Source organism: Strigops habroptila, chromosome 19 (genome assembly GCF_004027225.2).
Source record: "Strigops habroptila isolate Jane chromosome 19, bStrHab1.2.pri, whole genome shotgun sequence".
NCBI lineage: Eukaryota > Metazoa > Chordata > Aves > Psittaciformes > Psittacidae > Strigops > Strigops habroptila.
In genome coordinates this window covers 1,886,848-1,904,476 of record NC_044295.2, presented here as the reverse complement: position 1 = coordinate 1,904,476, position 17,629 = coordinate 1,886,848, and the positions used below count along the sequence as shown (strand labels likewise).

Here is a 17,629-nt window from a genome sequence, read left to right as displayed (position 1 = left end):
CCCGCGTGCGGCCTCTCCGTGGCACCGGCGCGGGGCGGGGGGACCCGGGGCCGCGCCGTCGGGTCTCGGCAGCCGCCAGGGGTCGGCGCTGCCCCTTTAAGAGGCGGTGGCGGCGGCGGCGGGCCGCGCGGTGACGTCACGGCGCTGCCCGGAACTCAGCTGGGTTTCCCGCACGGCCGTTCCCGGCAGCCGCCGCCCCCCCCGCCGCGCCGCCCCGCACCGCCCCCTCTCCAGCGCCGCCCCGCGGCGGGAGGCGGTGCCGTCCGGGAACAGCCGTCACGGGGCAGCCCCCCTCGCTGCCGGGAGCCGTGACGTAGCGCGCGGCGGCCGCGCTGATTGGCCTTCAGGGCCCGTCCCTCGCGGGGCCGCGGGAGCGCCGCGCCGCCATTGGCTGCGCTTGGAGTGACGCAGCGGGGCGGGGCTGCGCGGGTGCAGGGTCTCGTCACTCGGGCAGGGTCCGGACGCGATCGTCGCCGGCACCGGGAGCCGCTGCCCCGCCCCGCCGGGACCGCCGGTGAGCGCGGGGGGGCCGGGGCGTTCGGCGCTGGGTGGCGCCAGGAGCGGGGCTCGGGGCGCCGCTGTCCCCGGCGGGGGTCGGGGCCGGGGCCGGGGCCGGGCCGGGTGTGTGCGGCGCCGGGGCTGGGGGCTCCCCCGGCGCCCCCGTCCCCGCCCGTTCGCCGCTGGAATCCCGGCGGCGGGGCTGAGCCAGGGGCCGCCGCCGTGCACCGGCGCCCAGCAGCAGGTGGGGGCAGCGCGGGTCGTTGCCAGGGCGGGGATTAACCCGCTCCTCCCGCAGTGGCGGGGGGTCCCTCCTTGCCCCTGTCCCAGCAGGCGCGGGGCTGGGCTGGGGCAGCTCCCGGGGCTCTCGGCTGCCCCGTGCGGAGCTGGGTCTGTCCCCGCACAGACCCCACTGCGGGGGTCAGAGCACCCGCACCGGAGGAGCTGTTGCCCCGCGGCGATGGGTACTCACACCCCCCGTGTCCCGGCGGGGTTTAACTGTGGGATGGTCCCTGGGCTGGAGCGGGGCTTCGGGCAGGTCCTGGGGCAGCCCGTGAAACGGTGCTGGGTTATTTCATCAGCACGAACAAGACTGACCCCGGCGGAGAGTCCTGCACCAGGGCTGGAGGAACCCGGCTGCCGTCTCTAGCGCAGCTGTAGCCTTAACCCCTTGCACAGCGCTGCCTGCACCGGTGCTGCCCGCGCCCGGCTTTGCCTGGGCGAGCATCCTGCAGGGGTAGGGGCGATGCAGTGACCGAGGAGCAGGCACGGAGCGAGGTGTGCCTCGGCTGAACGTGGCCCATGTGTGGTGGAGCTGCCCTATGGGGGCTCTGCTCTGCCCGCCACTGTCCTGGGGTGTGCGTGGCTCTGGTCCCGCAGGCTGTGTGTGCACACCCGTGTGGGCCTGGGCCTGCTCCACACAAGACCCTTCTGCCTCTACAGGGCACTGGCCCTTCCCGTGTGCCTGTGGCAGGGCAGCGAGCCCCGCTTCCACCCTGAGGGTGAGCACTGCCACCGTCTCTCCGCAGTGGAGCCCGTCCCGCAGTGGCAGGGGGCAGGAGGGGTGTGCGCTGGGGGTGGCAACAGGGGCAGCGGGAGCTGGGATGGAGCCTGGCGGAGCTGCGATGAGGAACAGCCGGCTGCGGCGTGCGGGTTGCTGCGGAACTCTGCCCTGCGCTGTCACCTCTTCTCCTTTTGCAAATCCCGGCGTCGCTGCTCTCTTTTCCCACCTCCGGGGCTGGCTTTGAAAACGCTCCAGAGGAGCTGGAGCCAAGTTCTCCCAAAACAGCCCTTTCAAAGCTCTTGTGTTGCCCGGAGCCATTCGCTGCTTTGTTGTAGAGCGGTTTTTCATCCGGCTGCGGGTGGGGGTGTGGAAGCCGGGGCAGGAAGGTGCCCGGTGTCCCTGCAGCCGCCTGGATCTGAGCGAGGCTGTGACGCTCCCACCGGTGATAGCTGCTAACACGGCCTGGGCAGCGCTGTGGGTAACGGAGCTCGTGGCACCGCAGGGGATGAGCAGCGCAGGGCTGTGCCACTCACTGCACAGCTCGGGCCCGTTGTGCTCTGCCCTCGCCGGGGAGCTAAAGAAAGATGAACTTTAGCTCTTGAGCTACTTTTAGCAGCTTTGCTCTGAGCTCTGGAGCTTGCATCACGCCGTGCTGGGCCCTGGCTGTGTTGGGTGCTCCCTGGCTCTGCTCCAGAGGCTCACTGCAGAGCCCAGCACAATCAGAAAGGTTCAATCCTCAGATCTTTCAACCCAGTCAAGGCTTCCCTGCAGTGGGGCTGCTGGGGAGAGGCTCCTGTGCGGGGTTTTGGGGCTGATTACATTGGAGTTTCCCTATTGCTGGTGACTGCATCAGTGAGAGCATCACAGGGACCCTTTCCCCATGGTTTGATGGGTGCTTCAGGCTGCCTGGCTGCCTTCCATTGATGCTGGAGGTGCTGGAGCTCGGTGCTGCGCTCAAGGAGCTCCTCTCAGCCCAGCTTTTGGCTGCTTCCTGCTCTCAGCTGGTGCTTCCTCCCCTCATCCCCCAGCTCTGATGGGCTGCAGGTCCTCTCCAGGGCTGTGTGTCCCCCTGTCACCCACTGCTGGCCTGAGCCCGTGTTGGAGCAAAGCCCATCGGGAGGCTCTTCCAACTTGCAGTGGAGCGCGTTGGCTTTGCCAGGGCAGGCTCCGGTTGGGTGTGAGCTGCTGAGACATCCCTCGAGGTGAGCCCGGAGCCCCTGGGGATGGGCAGCAGGGTCCCTGCCCCCGGCTGCTGCTCCCGGCCGTGAGCTCCCTGCACCGGGGCTGAGCTCTCAGCACTTCCTTTGCTTCCCGGGCGCTGTCCCTGCGCGTCGCCGCCGCGGCGGGAGCAGCTCGTGTCCCCGCAGCCTGGGTCTGTCTCCAGGGCTCGGTGCGCGGTGCCGGGGCCTGGCAGGGCACCAGCTTCCTGCGGGCGCGGAGCATGCGCCGAGCGGGGCCGCGGCGGCTCCTCCTGCAGCTATTTGTGGCAGCGAGAAGTGGCCGATTCCTGTCCAAATGCCACGTGGCGGCCCGGGGGGCTCCGTCCTGCCCTTTCAGAGCTCCCGTTACTGCCCTGAAATACCCAGGTTGTGGCTTTCTTGTGGAAGATCCACTCCGAGCAAGGGTGCTGTGAAGTGGCTGCTGCAGCCTGGTGGGGCAAAGTCCATCCATGAGCTGCTCCAGGAAGCTGGCTCCGGTCGATGGGGATCCAGCCGAGCCGCCCGGTGCGCAGGGTGCTGTGGCTGTGGTGCAATAGGAAATGAGGAGGCTGAGCTCACTGGCCGGGCACGGCACTCTGGTGCCTTGTAGGTTTTCAGCCCCTGCCCTCTCCAAGTGTTTGTTGGGTTTTTCCCCCCAGAAGCACCGTAAGGTTCACGCTGTAGCAGGAGCCCCCGGGACCATGTTGAAAGCTCCCCACATGCTGCTCCCCGTGCTGCTGCAGCGGGACAAACGGCCAGCAAAGAGCTGGATGGGGCTTTGATGTGATGCCCGGTGCAGAGCCCTGGTCTGCAGCTGATGGCCCGGCCTTTCTTGGCCAGAAAACACAAGCTGTGGGGTTGCAGGGGCCCTGTCACATCAAGCCAGGTCTTGCCTCAAGGCTGAAGGAGCGTCTCTTGTTTACAAGTGTTTCTCCTCCCTTTCATGTATTGCTCCATTGAGAGCAGGCTTGGTTCACGTGGTCCTCTCTGAGGATTGCACCAGAGGGCTGTTGTTCAAGGTTGATGTCCTGGGGATGTTGCTCCTGTCTTTGCGGCTATTCAATGCTGTGAAGGTCTAAAACCCTCTTTAACTCCATGTCAGGTGCCAGTGTCTGCCTTGTCCCTGCGCCTCCACGCACAGGAGGACGTTTCCTCCTTTCTCTCTTTGTACACAAAGCATCCAGGAAAATGGGGAAGGAGCAATGGCCACAAACTCCAGAAGAGCACCACATAGAGCGATGGCGACAGTGTCAGATGGGACCCTCGTGCTGCCCCAGCTCCGGGTGCTGCGGGTGCCCTGGGCAGTCTCACTGGCTCCATACACTGTGCCTTGCCGGGCTCCTGCGTGGAGCAGCCGCTCTCCCTGCGGGCCCCGGTGTGGCTGTTCTGTCTTCAGCGGCGCAGAGCAGAGCCTTCCTCCCATTGCCTCCTCACTGACAGAGCTCTGCTGGCCGGGCACTGCCTCCTGTCCCATCCCCACACCTTCACACCTCCCCTTTGCCTTCTCTCCAGCTCCTCAGGGCTGCCCCACGGCGATGGTTCACTGCTGTGGCTGGAGCCCAGGGCCAGCCCCTCGCGGCACATCACTCGCTGCAGGAGCCTTTGGGAGAAGCAGGCAGCTTCCTGCAGGGAGGTGCCTTTGCCGGCGCGGGGCAGAGCCGCAGCTCGCTGCCCCTCGCTTCGTTTCCATCCATTCACACGTCGCCAACTCGAAAATTGCTCCTTCCTCGTTTCTGCTGGTTCCTGGCAGTCTCCGCCTTCCTCTTACTGTAAGCTCTGCAGCTCCTTCCCTGCCTCCCGAGCAGAGCAGCGCTTGTGCTGCCCAGCCGGGGGGTGTCTGGAGATGCTGGCACCACATTAAAGCCTTGTACCTGTCACTAGTGACCTCCATGCCCAAGATCCCTCCCTCCCTCCCCCCCTGGAAAGGAGGTAGGAAACCTTTGGAAAACCTTTTCCCTCTAGGAGAAAGCTTTGCTGCAGGCAGGCGCTTGGGAAGCGTGCTGTCCTGGGGGTGCTCACCAGGCTGGAGCTGGGCAGAGGAGGCGAGCCCAGAGCTGCGTTCCCTGTGAGCACTGCAGGGAGCTGCAGCGTGAGCTCCGCTCTCTGACCTCACAGGTTTCAGATAAATATCATGAACTGATTGAGTCAATCTGGGCTTTGTTCAGCTCCACGGCGGCTGCGTGGAGCCCCTCTGCTGCTGCTGCCCTTGGGGGGCTCAGGGGCAGAGCGGGGCAGCGGCAGCTCCCTCCCGCCCTCCCCTTTGGCTGGATGTCGAGTGGAGCTCTGGGTGCTGCTGGGTGCTCTGCTGCTCACCCTGTGGCTGTGCGCTGCCGGGACACTGGGCATGGGCTCATCCCTCGGGGGATCTGGGGACCCGGAGCTGCGCCGGCCCCTCGGCACTGCCCGTGTCAGCCCTCGCGGTGCCGTGTATCCCGGCTGTCTCCGGTGCTGCCCCACCAGCAGCAGTGACCATGGCCGGGTCTGAACCACTGGCAGGAGGAGCCTGGAGGCCCCGGTGCCAGCTCTGAGCAGTGCGTGTCCCTGTCCCACCAGGTCTCCGGAGCTGGCCAGGATGGCACAATGGAACCAGCTGCAGCAGCTCGACACGCGGTACCTGGAGCAGCTCCACCAGCTCTACAGCGACAGCTTCCCCATGGAGCTCCGGCAGTTCCTGGCCCCATGGATTGAGAGCCAGGACTGGTAAGTCCTTGCGAAACGCTGACGTGGGGACTTTGCCCAGGACACCCACCCCGGGTGCAGCGGGCGCCGGGCGGCACGAGGAGCTCTGCTGCTTTCCCTGGGCTCCCTCCCGGAGACGTAAAGGGGAGCAGGGCTCGGTGCGTGTGGTATCAGACCCCAGGTCAGGAGAAGGGGCAGCTCCAAAGCGAAGACGTCCCCATCCAGGGCTGACTGACATTGACCTCTGCTGTAAACGAGGTTGACACAGAGCACCGGGTCCTGGATCCCATCCAGAGAGCACGTGGGGCTGGTGAGGTGCTCGGGAGCACTGTCTGCCTGGCTTAAGGCCAGGCTTTAAGCCCAAGTCCAAAAGCTCTCTGTCACCCTGCCCGCAGGCACAGGCCGAGGGCTCGGTTTATTGGCCTGGAGCAGGTCCTCCCTTGCTGTGGTGCAGGTTAGGAAGGTGGCTGGGGAGCTGCCTGCCCCTTCGCCTGTGCCGGCACCCAGGGCTCTGCCCTCCCCACACAGGGCGTACGCCGCCAGCAAGGAGTCCCACGCCACGCTGGTGTTCCACAACCTGCTGGGGGAGATCGACCAGCAGTACAGCCGCTTCCTGCAGGAGTCCAACGTCCTCTACCAGCACAACCTGCGGCGCATCAAGCAGTTCCTGCAGGTGAGACGGGAGGCGCTGGGTTGTGGAGGGGGAGCCGGTGGAAGTCTGGTGGCTTTCATGACCCACAGCCATAAAGGATGTGGGGATCCCAGGGGTTAGGCTGTGCCTTTGTGCCTGCTGACCTCGGGGGTTCACACCTTACAGAGCAGGTACCTGGAGAAGCCGATGGAGATCGCCCGCATCGTGGCTCGCTGCCTGTGGGAAGAGTCCCGGCTCCTCCAGACCGCGGCCACCGCAGCCCAGGTCAGTGGCCTGGATGGGTGTCCTGGGGCCTCCCCCCCAGCCCGTGCAGGCCTCGGTGCTGCAGCTCCCCGTGTGCTCCCTTCAGTAACAAAGCTGCTTTGTGCTGAGGGATGGTTTGGCTGCGGTGGGTGATGGCTTCTGCTCTCCAGACAGTGGCTGCTCCCCTCCAGGATGCAGCCTGGGTGCTCTCTGCTGGGTGGCTCTTTGCTTTGTGCATCCATCTCTCCTCTCACCCCTTGCATGGGTGCACTTTGCAGCCCTGGAGCTAATGCCGCAAGGGAGCAGCTGCACTGGCTTTTGTTAAAGAGGGGGATGAAGACCCTTCCTGCAGGATCTCCTCAGGCCGGGAGGGGAGCGTTGCTGGGCCATGGCCCTGTTCTCATGCCCTCCTTGTCCCCTCCGCAGCAAGGGGGGCAGGCCACGCATCCCACAGCAGCCGTGGTGACAGAAAAGCAGCAGATGCTGGAGCAGCACCTGCAGGATGTGAGGAAGAGGGTGCAGGTATGTGTGCTGCTTCAGCACCTTCTCCTTTCCCCACCGCAGTGATTTAGTACTTTGAATAAATCCACATCTCTTGCCTCGCAGGATCTGGAGCAGAAGATGAAAGTGGTGGAAAATCTCCAGGATGACTTTGATTTTAACTACAAGACTTTGAAAAGCCAAGGAGGTAATGGAAGCTCATTAGCACCTGGTGAACCAAAGAGTGTTCCTGCAAGGAAACACGCTGGAGGGCATGTTCCAGCCCTCGCCGTGCCTCCTGCCCGAGTCAGAAGGGTGGCTTAGGCTCGGGGCATTTGCATGGCAATTGGAGAAACCTTCTTTGTTTCTGCCACTGACTCTGCCTGCCGGGGAGCTGAACCAGAGCTCTGCCTGTGGGCAAAGGAATGGCTTGTGGAGGTGATAGTGCTGAAGTGGTGAAGGCTTTCTAAGGTTGCCTGCTCCTTCGGGGCTGCAGTGGTTTGTTTGTGTGGTGGTGGGTGGGTGGGAGCAGCCCCTGTGTGGGGCTGAGCTTTCACACCTCTGCACAGACATGCAGGATCTGAATGGAAACAACCAGTCCGTGACGCGGCAGAAAATGCAGCAGCTGGAGCAGATGCTGACGGCGCTGGACCAGATGCGAAGGGTACGTGGTGGAGCCAGCCCGGGGGTGCCCTTTTCCCTGAGGATGACTTCGGTGTTCCTGCGTGGCCAGAGCTGAGAGCAGCCTGGGAGCGCAGCCCTGGGCGACGCTGCCTGTCTGCCGATGTGTAACTCGGAGGGTGGTGAAAGTTCTGCTTGCTTTCTTCCTCACCAGGGCATAGTGAGCGAGCTGGCTGGGCTGCTCTCAGCCATGGAGTATGTGCAGAAGATGCTGGCAGACGAGGAGCTGGCAGACTGGAAGAGACGGCAGCAGATCGCCTGCATTGGCGGCCCCCCCAATATCTGCTTAGACCGGCTGGAGAACTGGTGAGAGCTGCCTGGGGCTGCAGCAGGCCCTAGGGAGGTGGCATTCCAGCTCCTGCGGTGGAGATGAGCTCCTGCCTCTGCAACCAGCCTTGCAAATGGGCTTCTGGTGCCTGCACTGGGAAATGTAACCCATTAGTCAGGCTGATCCCCAGCAGTGGGCATTGGAATGGGTAGCCCCAGCCCTGGGGGATTTTAAGGCTGCTGTGAGAGGTTCCTGGTGTGTCTCTGCAGAACTTGGGGGTTCCCTTTGTAATGCACCAGGCCGGGAGCCACAGACACGTTCTGTTCTCTGCTGGTCCTGTCTCGCACAAGCAAGGGCAGAGGGGGCTCTGCAGCCAGAGCTAACGCTGGTTCCTCCTGCTCCCCCAGGATAACCTCTCTTGCTGAATCACAGCTACAGACCCGGCAGCAGATCAAGAAGTTGGAAGAACTGCAGCAGAAAGTGTCCTACAAGGGTGACCCCATTGTCCAGCACCGGCCCATGCTGGAGGAGCGGATCGTGGACCTGTTCAGGAACCTGATGAAAAGGTTCTGAGGGAGCCACGGGCAGCCCCTGGTCACTGGAGGGGTGGGCAGCGAGTGGCTGGATCAGGCCTGAGGTTTGACTGTGGTTCTTGTGCCTTTCCCCTGCAGCGCTTTCGTCGTGGAGAGGCAGCCCTGCATGCCCATGCACCCCGACCGGCCCCTGGTCATCAAAACCGGGGTGCAGTTCACCACCAAAGTCAGGTGGGTGCCCTGCAACAGGGAAAGGTGGTGTGAAGGGTGGTGCTGCTGCCGGGGGCACCAGTGCTGCCCGTACAGCAGCTCTGCAGCCTCTGCCAGACGCTGCAGTGCGGTGGAGTCGTGCATGTGTGCGGGATGCTCACACTCTGCATCTGCTGACCCTGTGCAGGTTGTTGGTCAAGTTCCCAGAGCTGAACTATCAGCTGAAAATCAAAGTCTGCATCGACAAGTGAGTCCTGAGCTCTGATCCCGCTGGTGTTGGGGGGAGTTACGGGAGTGGGACTTGTTCCTGCTGCCCTTGGGTTGGGATCCATCCCTGCACCGAGTGTGACCCGCAGTAGAAGAGGGGTGTGGGGTGGTGCTGGGTCCTGAGGGTTCATTCCCAAGTGGGGGGCAGCCTGGGGGGCTTGTGGGACTCCACATAGTGATGCAGCAGCCCCACACACCAGCTTGTTTGCATCCGTGTGGGAAGGCCGTGGCCATGACCAGCATCTCTCTCCCCTTCCCCAGGGACTCGGGGGACGTCGCAGCACTCCGGGGGTAAGTGCAGTGTTTTGGGGTGTTTTTCCTGGCTTCCTTTGGCAAAGCTCCTGCTGGCACATCCCGTCTGGAGGCGCCTGTCAGCCGTGTGCTGTCTTTCCTCTCTCGAGGTCCCGCAAGTTTAACATCCTGGGCACAAACACCAAGGTCATGAACATGGAAGAGTCCAACAACGGCAGCCTCTCGGCTGAGTTCAAGCACCTGGTAGGTACCACACGCTCTCGGGCCGCTCCTGCTGTGGCCACGCGCTGTCACGGTGTCACTACAGCCCGTTCCCTCTGTCCTCAGACCCTGCGGGAGCAGCGCTGCGGTAACGGAGGCCGAGCCAACTGCGATGTGAGTGCTGGTGTCCCGGCTGGGAGGGCGCTTTGCTGGCAGCTCTGCTCGGGTCTCGCAGCCGAGCCCCTTCCAGCCAGACCTGAGCTGCTTGTGGCACCTCCTGGCCAAGCCCCTGCGTGCTCACTGTGTCCCTCCACCCCAGGCCTCGCTCATCGTCACTGAGGAGCTGCACCTCATCACCTTCGAGACAGAGGTGTATCACCAGGGGCTGAAGATCGACCTGGAGGTGAGCTGTGGGTTACTGCCTGCACTGCCATGGGCCTGGGTGCGGGGAGCCCTGGGAGATGTCCCAGCCTGTGGTCACATCCTGTCTTTGCAGACCCACTCGCTGCCTGTGGTGGTCATCTCCAACATCTGCCAGATGCCCAACGCCTGGGCATCCATCCTGTGGTACAACATGCTGACCAACAACCCCAAGGTAGGGCAAGCTGGCAGAGCAGCAGTGCAGGCTTTGGGGCACGGCTGGAGCAGGACCCGGCCCTGTTTCTGCCCCGTGTCCTGCTCAGGGCTGTGTTTTCCCTTGTGCAGAACGTGAACTTCTTCACGAAGCCCCCCATCGGGACGTGGGACCAGGTGGCAGAGGTGCTGAGCTGGCAGTTCTCCTCCACCACCAAGCGTGGCCTCAGCATCGAGCAGCTGACAACGCTGGCAGAGAAGCTTTTAGGTAACCCGGGGTGTGTGTCCCTGGGGGGCTCCTCACGCAGCGCAGGAGCAAGGCTGTGGTGCTTGGGAGGGGAGCTGTGATTTCAGATGCTTGGTTCTCTGCCAAGCAACACAAACCTCGGGCTGCTCCCTGGAGCTGGTGCCTTTGGAAGAACAGCTCTTACCTCAATGTTGATGCTTCTGTTCTCTGCCAGGCCCTGGTGTGAATTACTCCGGTTGTCAGATCACCTGGGCCAAGTTTTGCAAGGTACAACCTGCTCTCTTCTCCTGAGCACCTTCCCTTGGCTCTTCCCTTCCTCCAAGCCACGCTCACAGCCTCTCTGCCCTCCTCCTCAGGAGAACATGGCTGGCAAAGGCTTCTCTTTCTGGGTCTGGCTGGACAACATCATTGACTTGGTGAAAAAGTACATCCTGGCGCTGTGGAATGAAGGGTGAGCATCGGTCCCGAGATCCTTGTTTGGGCTGGGCCTTGGGCAGGCTCCTGCTGTGCTGATGGAGCACGGTGCCTTGTGCGGGTGCAGGGGGCTCTCTTGGGAAGCGTTTTGTGTCTGTTGGCTGGTTCAGAGCAGAAACCCCCTGGGGATCCTTACAGCGGGTGGCTCTGCTGGTGGCCAGGCCAGGTCCTGCCTGGTTCACACCCTGCAATAGCTGCCCCGGTATCCTGACCTCTCCTTGCCTCCTGCTGCCCAGGTACATCATGGGCTTCATCAGCAAGGAGCGGGAACGGGCCATCCTGAGCACCAAGCCCCCGGGAACCTTCCTGCTGCGGTTCAGCGAGAGCAGCAAGGAGGGAGGCATCACCTTCACATGGGTGGAGAAGGACATCAGCGGTGCGTGGCTCCCCCCTCGCTGCTCTGGGTGCCTGGGACCCTTCCTGGCTCTGAAGGGGGCTTGGAACCTCCTTATAAGACACTTGTTCTTTGTCCTTGCCCCGGCCAGCCCTCTGCCTAGATTAGCTCTCTGAGCCCAGGTGCCCTTTGCTGGGTGTCCTGCCCGTGTGCCACCCGTGTGGTGCAGCTTTCCAAGTGTGAAAGCGCTTGGCAGGTCCCTGTCCTACCCCTGGGTGCGTTGTGAGGCTGAGCACGGCGCCAGGCTGATCCCACCCCCGCTGCTCCTGGGCTGTTTGGGGAATTGCGGGTGTCTTGCTCTGTGTCAAAAGTCTCCTTGTACAGGGAAGACCCAGATCCAGTCTGTGGAGCCTTACACCAAGCAGCAGCTGAACAACATGTCATTCGCGGAGATCATCATGGGCTACAAAATCATGGATGCCACCAACATCCTGGTGTCCCCCCTGGTGTACCTGTACCCAGACATCCCCAAGGAGGAGGCCTTTGGGAAGTACTGCCGCTCCGAGAGCCAGGAGCACTCTGAAGCTACTGACTCAGGTAGTTGTTGACTTTCTGTGCTCCCCTGTGCTACAGGGAGGCTCCAGGACCGCTCTGGTGGGTGCTGGTCCCCGCAGGGCACAGCCGTGGTGCAGGATGAGCAGCGGGGTCCCCAGGGGGTGCGGGCAGAGGGTGGGTTCCTCCTCGGGCGGCTGCTGACCAGGCTGCTCCTCCGCAGGTGCTGCTCCGTATCTGAAGACCAAGTTCATCTGTGTCACCCCGTGAGTGTTCCTGGGGGTGTCTGTGAGGGCTGGGGGGGGTTTGTGTGCTCAGCCTGGCTGGGGGGGGCTGCCTGGGTGCCGTGGGGCTGCGCCAGGCTCCGCTCTCTGCCCGCGCCGCAGCCCGTCCTCCCCTCCCGGGGCCCCTTTCCTGTGTGGAGCTCTCGGGAGCGGCTGTGCCGTGCCCTGGGGCCCGTCGGGGGGCAGAGGGGGTGTCGGAGGGCTCCGGCCAGGCCCTGACTCCGGAGCTTTCTCTGCCTTTCCCTTCCTCCCTCGCACAGCACCTCCTTCAGCAACACCATCGACCTGCCCATGTCCCCGCGCACCCTGGACACGCTCATGCAGTTCGGCAACACCAGCGAGGGAGCGGAGGCCAACACCGGGGGGCAGTTCGGTGAGTCCGGTGGGTCACGGCACCAGACGGGGGGTCCACACACGGGCCCCGTAACCTCCGCCCGCGTCTCCCCACAGAGTCGCTGACCTTCGACATGGAGCTGACCCCGGAATGTGCCTCCTCACCCATGTGAGGTGCTCGCCAGCGCCCGCGGGACCCCCGGGACTCGGCTCCTGTCCCCACAGAGCCCCCCCTGGTCTCGCTCACGGCTGCTCCAGCCCGTTCCTTGGGAGGAGCCGGGGCCAGGTCCTTGCCACAGACCCCTTGTGTGACCGGAGCGCTCAGCGGGCGGCCCCGCTCGTCTCCTGGGGGGGGATGAACCTTTTTCTATTTCCTTCCATACCTGTTTTTTATTCTTGTTTTGCTCATTCAAGTGCCTATTCGCCTCCGCCCGCAGCCTCACTTTGTACACACGCTTCTGCAGCCCCGGCCCTGCTCCCTGCTGCTGGAAGCTGCTCTCCTGCCCGCCACCGCCCAACAGCCCACGGACATTTCAGGAGCCGGGTCCCCGCACTGGTTACCTGCCCCACAGCCCTCCCCAGCTCACAGGGACGTCTCTGCCCCCCTGGCCAGGAGGAGCAGCAGCGCACGGCTCAGAGCCGCTGCCTGTGGGCCCTGTGGGGTGATGCTGTGGGGGCTTTGCCAGGAGCAGGGGGTTTTGGGGGCCTGTTCTTGCCACCAGCTCCCTGCCGCCAGCACGGAGCCCCGGCTGGGGCTGCCCTTTGCCTGCAGTGCAGAGGCTGCCGTGGGGCAGGGCTGTGTCCCAGCCACCAGTGCATGCTTGTGAGCGTGCAGCGTTTGCATCTTGGGTCTGTTTTGGGACCTGGGTATAACCACAGAGGCTGCCCCGACCGCAGCTCGCCCCGTGGCCAGGCTGGAGCCGAGAGCATGGCTGCACTTCCCTTGCTGCATGGAGTTAGCCCCGTTGGACCCGGGTGGAGGACAGGAGATGGCTGCTGGAGCCAGTGGGACCTGCAATGGACGGCCTGACCCAGCTCTTCTCCTCGGGCATGGCTGGTGCTGCCCCAGGCACTGGGTTTGCAGCTCCTGGGGGTTTGCATGACAGTTGTGTTGGAGGTTTGGCTGTCGCTGCTAAGGTAGGAGGTGGCAAGAGTTGGAGGGAGCAGGATGTACCTGGGGAGAGGAATCCACTGTTGGCCAGCGCTCAGCGGCGACGTGGGTGCAGCACGGGGCCGGTTTCCTTGCTCGGGGGGGCGAGGGAAGGAAAAAGCTGCTGGCTCATGTGGGTCCGTAGTTACCGAAATGGGGGGGAGCCCTCCTGCCCTTTCCAAGTGAGGAAGGGGAGGGAAAGCTGCCCCCCCAAGCACGTTAATGGTGTGAATGGGGCTGTGGGTAACAGCGGCAGCGATGGACCTCCGGGCCGGGATGGGGCTGTGTGCGGGCAGGCTCGGTGCTCTGAGCGAATGATGCCGTGTGCCCCGTGCCCGTGTAGCTGCCTCCAGCAGCACCGATACTGTACAAAGGTTTATTTTTTGTATATTTTATTGCTGTACCTACAGGCTGTAACTTTCTCCAGAATAAAGGCTCTGAAGCTGGTGCTGGGCGCTGCGCCCGCAGCCTTGCCCCGCTCCGGGAACCGGGGCCTCCATCAGCGCAGCGCCCGCCCTGACGTCAGCCTGCGGTTTGCTCGGCGCAGCCCAGCCCCACACGGCGCTGCGGGGGCCGCGGCTCGTGCCTTATCGGGGCTCGGCAGGGCCCTGCCGGGGCGGGGGGCACCGGGGGGGTGTCACCAACCACAGCCCCAGCGCCCGCTCCCCTCCGCTTGCGTCAGGGAAACTCCAGTGCTGGGGTGGGAGGACGAGGCTGTGCCGGTGCCGCTGCCGCAGCCCCGCGGTCAATGGGCTCCGGGCACAGGGGCCGTGGCCCTGGGCTGGGGCAGGGGGTGGCTGCCTGGGGGCCCTGTCCCACCCCTGTCCCTTGCCCCGGGTTGGGGCAGCAGGGCCCAGGCTCTGCAGGGCAGGGTGAGGACGTGCTGGGAGCAGCCACGCCGCAACGTGCTGCCTGGAGAGCACCAGCATCGCCTGCAGAGCCTTCACGGCAAGGTTTGGGGTGTGATGAGGCCAAGAAGGAGATTATTGCTCTGTCAGCACAGGATCTTTTCATGTGGGTCATGCTCAACAAATCCCCATGCAACTCCTGTGGAACCGGCTGCGCTGGACTGGTTTGAGGTGCCGGAGATGGCCCTGAACCTCCTGTGACCTCCTCATGCCCTGGAGCATCCTGCTGGGGTTTGACCTCAATGCTGGGGCCATCGCCTGCGCCTGCTCTGGGAACCAGCCCCACCAGGACCCTGCATTTCCCCCTTAACCCCAACCCGGGCTCTGCGCAGCGCTAGCAAACCCATTCCTGTGCCCCAGGCAGGTGCTGGGCTCACACGGATCATCCCCCCCATTCCTCACACGGGAACCTGACCCAGCCCAGCCCCAGGGACCCCTCTGCTCTTCCCCTTGGTGGTTCCCAGCTCCCCTCCGCCAGCTGCGGGATGGGGTGGAAAACCCCAGAACGAGGAATTTTCCTACCGTTATGCAAACCCTGGGGTTGCTACAACCGTTCGCAGTCAGGAACACGGCGTCCTGTCCCGCGCTCCTGCAGATAAGTGGTTTCTTATCTGCCTGCACCCACACACCCTGCTGCATCCCTGTCGGAACCTGCCCCGCTCCCTGGGTTTAGCTGGGGGGCCTGGCCCTTCGGTAATGGGATTAATTGGCCACTGATCTGATCTCGGGGGTTGCTCTTTGAAGGCTGCAGTTGGCATCAGGCTGTGTGAGTGCCACCTCCTGATGTGCAGCAGGAGCAAGGTCTCGGTGCTAAGCTGGACCCCTGCAGCACCGGGGGCACCTGGGAACTTGCCACCACCCCCTGTCCCCTTCTGCTGCCCAGGGACCCCCCCACCCCGGGCACTGCGCGAATGGCGTTGTTTGTGGCTCCAGAAGGAGGTCACCGGGTGCTTCTGCTCCTTCCCCAGTGCAGCGGGGACGGTGTCTGAGCCAACCACGCGAACAGATTAGGGGTCTCCAGATGCAGATAAGCCGCTTGGGACGCAGATGGGTATGAATGGGGCAGCCACCTGCCAGGGCCATGGGGATCCGGAGCCGGTGGCTCTTGTGGGGCCAAGCCCCAGGGTCCCGCTGGCCCCCGGCCGGTGCAACACTCACCATTCCCTGGGGATAAACCCACAGACAGGGATCAGAGCACGGTGGGATCCTGCCCTGGCCCCAGCTCCTGCGGTCCCCCCATGCCCGGGGCTGGCTGCACCCACGAAGCGCTGCTCTGTACCTGCCGGTTGCCGGGGCCCACAAGTGCTGCGGTCTCCTCCATCCTTCCTCTGCACGGTGTGTGCTGCTGTCGAGGGGGAATGGGAATGGGAAGGGTGGGTGCTCTGCTCCGAACGCCCAATGAAGCCTCCTCCTCGTCACGCCCTCGTCGAGGGTGGCTTTGAGCCGAGCTGCGGAGCAGAAGCCATCGGTGCCTCCAGCACTTGTAAAACAACAGTCAAATATTGCATCACTCAAGCAGAGCAGAGCCAAGCAAGGTCTCGGTGGTGGCACCCACTGCCAGCTGTGGCAGAGGTCAGACCCGCAGCGCCAGCGCAGCGTGGTCCCTAAGTGCCACCATTGCCAGCCCCGCCGGCGGCTGCCGTGCCCGAGGGACACAACCTGCCTGTTTCCTGTGCTCATCCCATCCTGGATCTGAGCGTGGCATCTGCCTGTGCCAGCACCAACGCCAGGGGCTCACCTTGCCCAGCCAGAGACACGGTTTCCTTGGGAAGGCCTGGGAATTAGCACCACGCCACCATCAGCGGGGATGGGAGTCCCCTGCATCCCTCTGCCTGCCCTTCATCCAGGCACATCCGCTCCACTGGAAACCCACCAGCGCGGGGAGTGTGAGCTGCCCCCCACTGCTGTCCCCAGAGCCAGGCCCCTGCTCAGAGCACAGGAGCCAGACCCATGGGCTGAGCCCCACAGTGTCCCCTGCCTCACCCCACTGGGCCTTCCCCTCAGAGCTGCCCGGTCACCATCGCTCCAGCTCAGCCGTGGCAGGGTCAGCGCCCAGCCCTGGCGTGTTTGGCGCTCTTCTCACTTTTGGGTTCCTGCTTTCACTCCTCTTGAGCTTCCTACTCAGCCCTGGCTGCTGGTTCCCATTCCTGCTGCCTGGCCATACCCATGCTCGGCTGTGCCAGCCTGCATCCCACACCCTGCATCCGGCATCCTGCATCCTGCATCCTGCAACCCGCAGCGGAGCGCAGGGACCCCAGCTCTGCCTGCTGAGGCTTTGGTGGCGCTGGGGTGGCCGCCGCTGAACCGGGCTGACCTGTGCAGCATGTTTATGGCAGGAGCCGGCTGGGACCGAGCGGTTACTGTGGCAACCCGGGCTCTGCGCCGGCGAGGGATGTGTGGCTGCACCGGGCAGGGCGGGGGGGCAAGTGCTGCCCCGTGACCCCCCCATGACCCAGCCTGCCCCAGCCCCACGCTGGGTGCAAGGTGCCCGTGCCCCCAGTCCCTGCCAGGCTGAAGGTGCTGTCAACCCCCCCGGGGTGGGGGTCTCCAGCTCCCGTCACAGCCCCACATTGGCTGTTGTTGCCCCGAGGTTTTCAGCAGACAGAAACCCAGATGGTTTTTTCCGAGCTGGATGAGTGATGGAGAGAACAAAGAACCTTTGCCCAGGCAATAATGCCTGATGGCTGCTGAGGCCAAGCGTTTGCTGGGGTTGTTCCCAGCCATATCCAAGTGTCTGGAACAGAGGTTTCCTGTGGAAATTCCCCCTTGGACAAAGTGCCATTTCCCAGGTTTTTGCTGGAGCAGATCCTCCCCTCCTGCTGCCATGAGGCATCATGGTGACAAGCTTCCATCTGCAATGAGCTTCCCGGGTGCCCCTTGCTTCCCCCTGCCCATTGGGAGCCCTGTCTCTGTGCTGCCTGTCCTGTCCCCTGTCTCTGCTCTGCCCATAGCACCATACTCCACTGTCCCTGGGGTTTTGCATCTTCCCCCTCCCAGCAGGTCTGAGCCCTGGGGCTCATCCAGGCTGGCTCCCCCATAGGATCTCCCTTTCCATCCCTTCTCTGCAGCAAAAATAGCCTGGCTGGCTCCAGGCCAATCCCTCTGCGTCATGCCTGGGTCCCAGGGGACGGTGGGGCCATGCTGACACGGGCAGGCCCTTCCCCATGCTCAGCAGCTTTGGCAGCACTGGGTGCATCCCTCTCTCCCTGGAGGAGGATTTATGGCCTGAGTCAGGGAAATGGGATGTGCCGTGCCTGGGCACCAGGACAACACCTTCCTCCAGGGCTGGAGCAGCCCCATGGCTTCCCTGGGAAGCGGGACCACAAGGCAACAGCCTCAGCTCTGCGGCTGCTCGTGGTGCTCCAGCCCGCTCCAGTCTGCAGAGAGCAGGGAGGGAACGCTGCTGGGGACGAGGGGCTGGGGCAGGCACCGTGCTGGGGGCTGCGGTGCCAGCACGGCCCTGGCAAAGCTTCACCCTCCCTGCGTTTGAGACCAAGTGGGAAAACACGAAGCTGTGACTAATGTGGGGATTCATCTGGTTTTCATTAGCTGGGCTGGATTGTCATAATGGGGTTTTCTGGCCTCAGCATAGATCTGGGAGTATGTGG

At 63.8% G+C, this 17,629-nt stretch overlaps 1 protein-coding gene across 3 annotated transcripts; it reads left to right on the top strand.

Annotated features, from left to right (window-relative positions):
• The first annotated feature begins 400 nt into the window (after nt 1–400).
• STAT3 (signal transducer and activator of transcription 3) lies at nt 401–13,633 on the top strand. 3 transcript variants are annotated; one of them, XM_030508329.1, is made up of 24 exons: nt 401–514; nt 5,254–5,400; nt 5,908–6,052; nt 6,197–6,295; nt 6,701–6,796; nt 6,881–6,962; nt 7,324–7,418; nt 7,590–7,741; nt 8,111–8,269; nt 8,375–8,467; nt 8,634–8,693; nt 8,975–9,004; nt 9,115–9,208; nt 9,293–9,340; nt 9,486–9,569; nt 9,663–9,761; nt 9,872–10,007; nt 10,201–10,253; nt 10,343–10,437; nt 10,697–10,836; nt 11,179–11,391; nt 11,570–11,612; nt 11,891–12,003; nt 12,081–13,633. In XM_030508329.1, exons 2-24 carry the CDS (start codon nt 5,273–5,275, stop codon nt 12,134–12,136), a joined length of 2,313 nt encoding a protein of 770 aa, XP_030364189.1. In that variant the 5' UTR covers nt 401–514; nt 5,254–5,272; the 3' UTR covers nt 12,137–13,633. The 3 variants fall into 3 exon arrangements, with proteins under 3 accessions (XP_030364189.1, XP_030364188.1, XP_030364190.1); XM_030508328.1 differs by having other exon boundaries at nt 11,179–11,394; XM_030508330.1 differs by lacking the exons at nt 11,891–12,003; nt 12,081–13,633 and having other exon boundaries at nt 11,179–11,394; nt 11,570–11,616.
• Nucleotides 13,634–17,629: the final 3,996 nt, after the last annotated feature.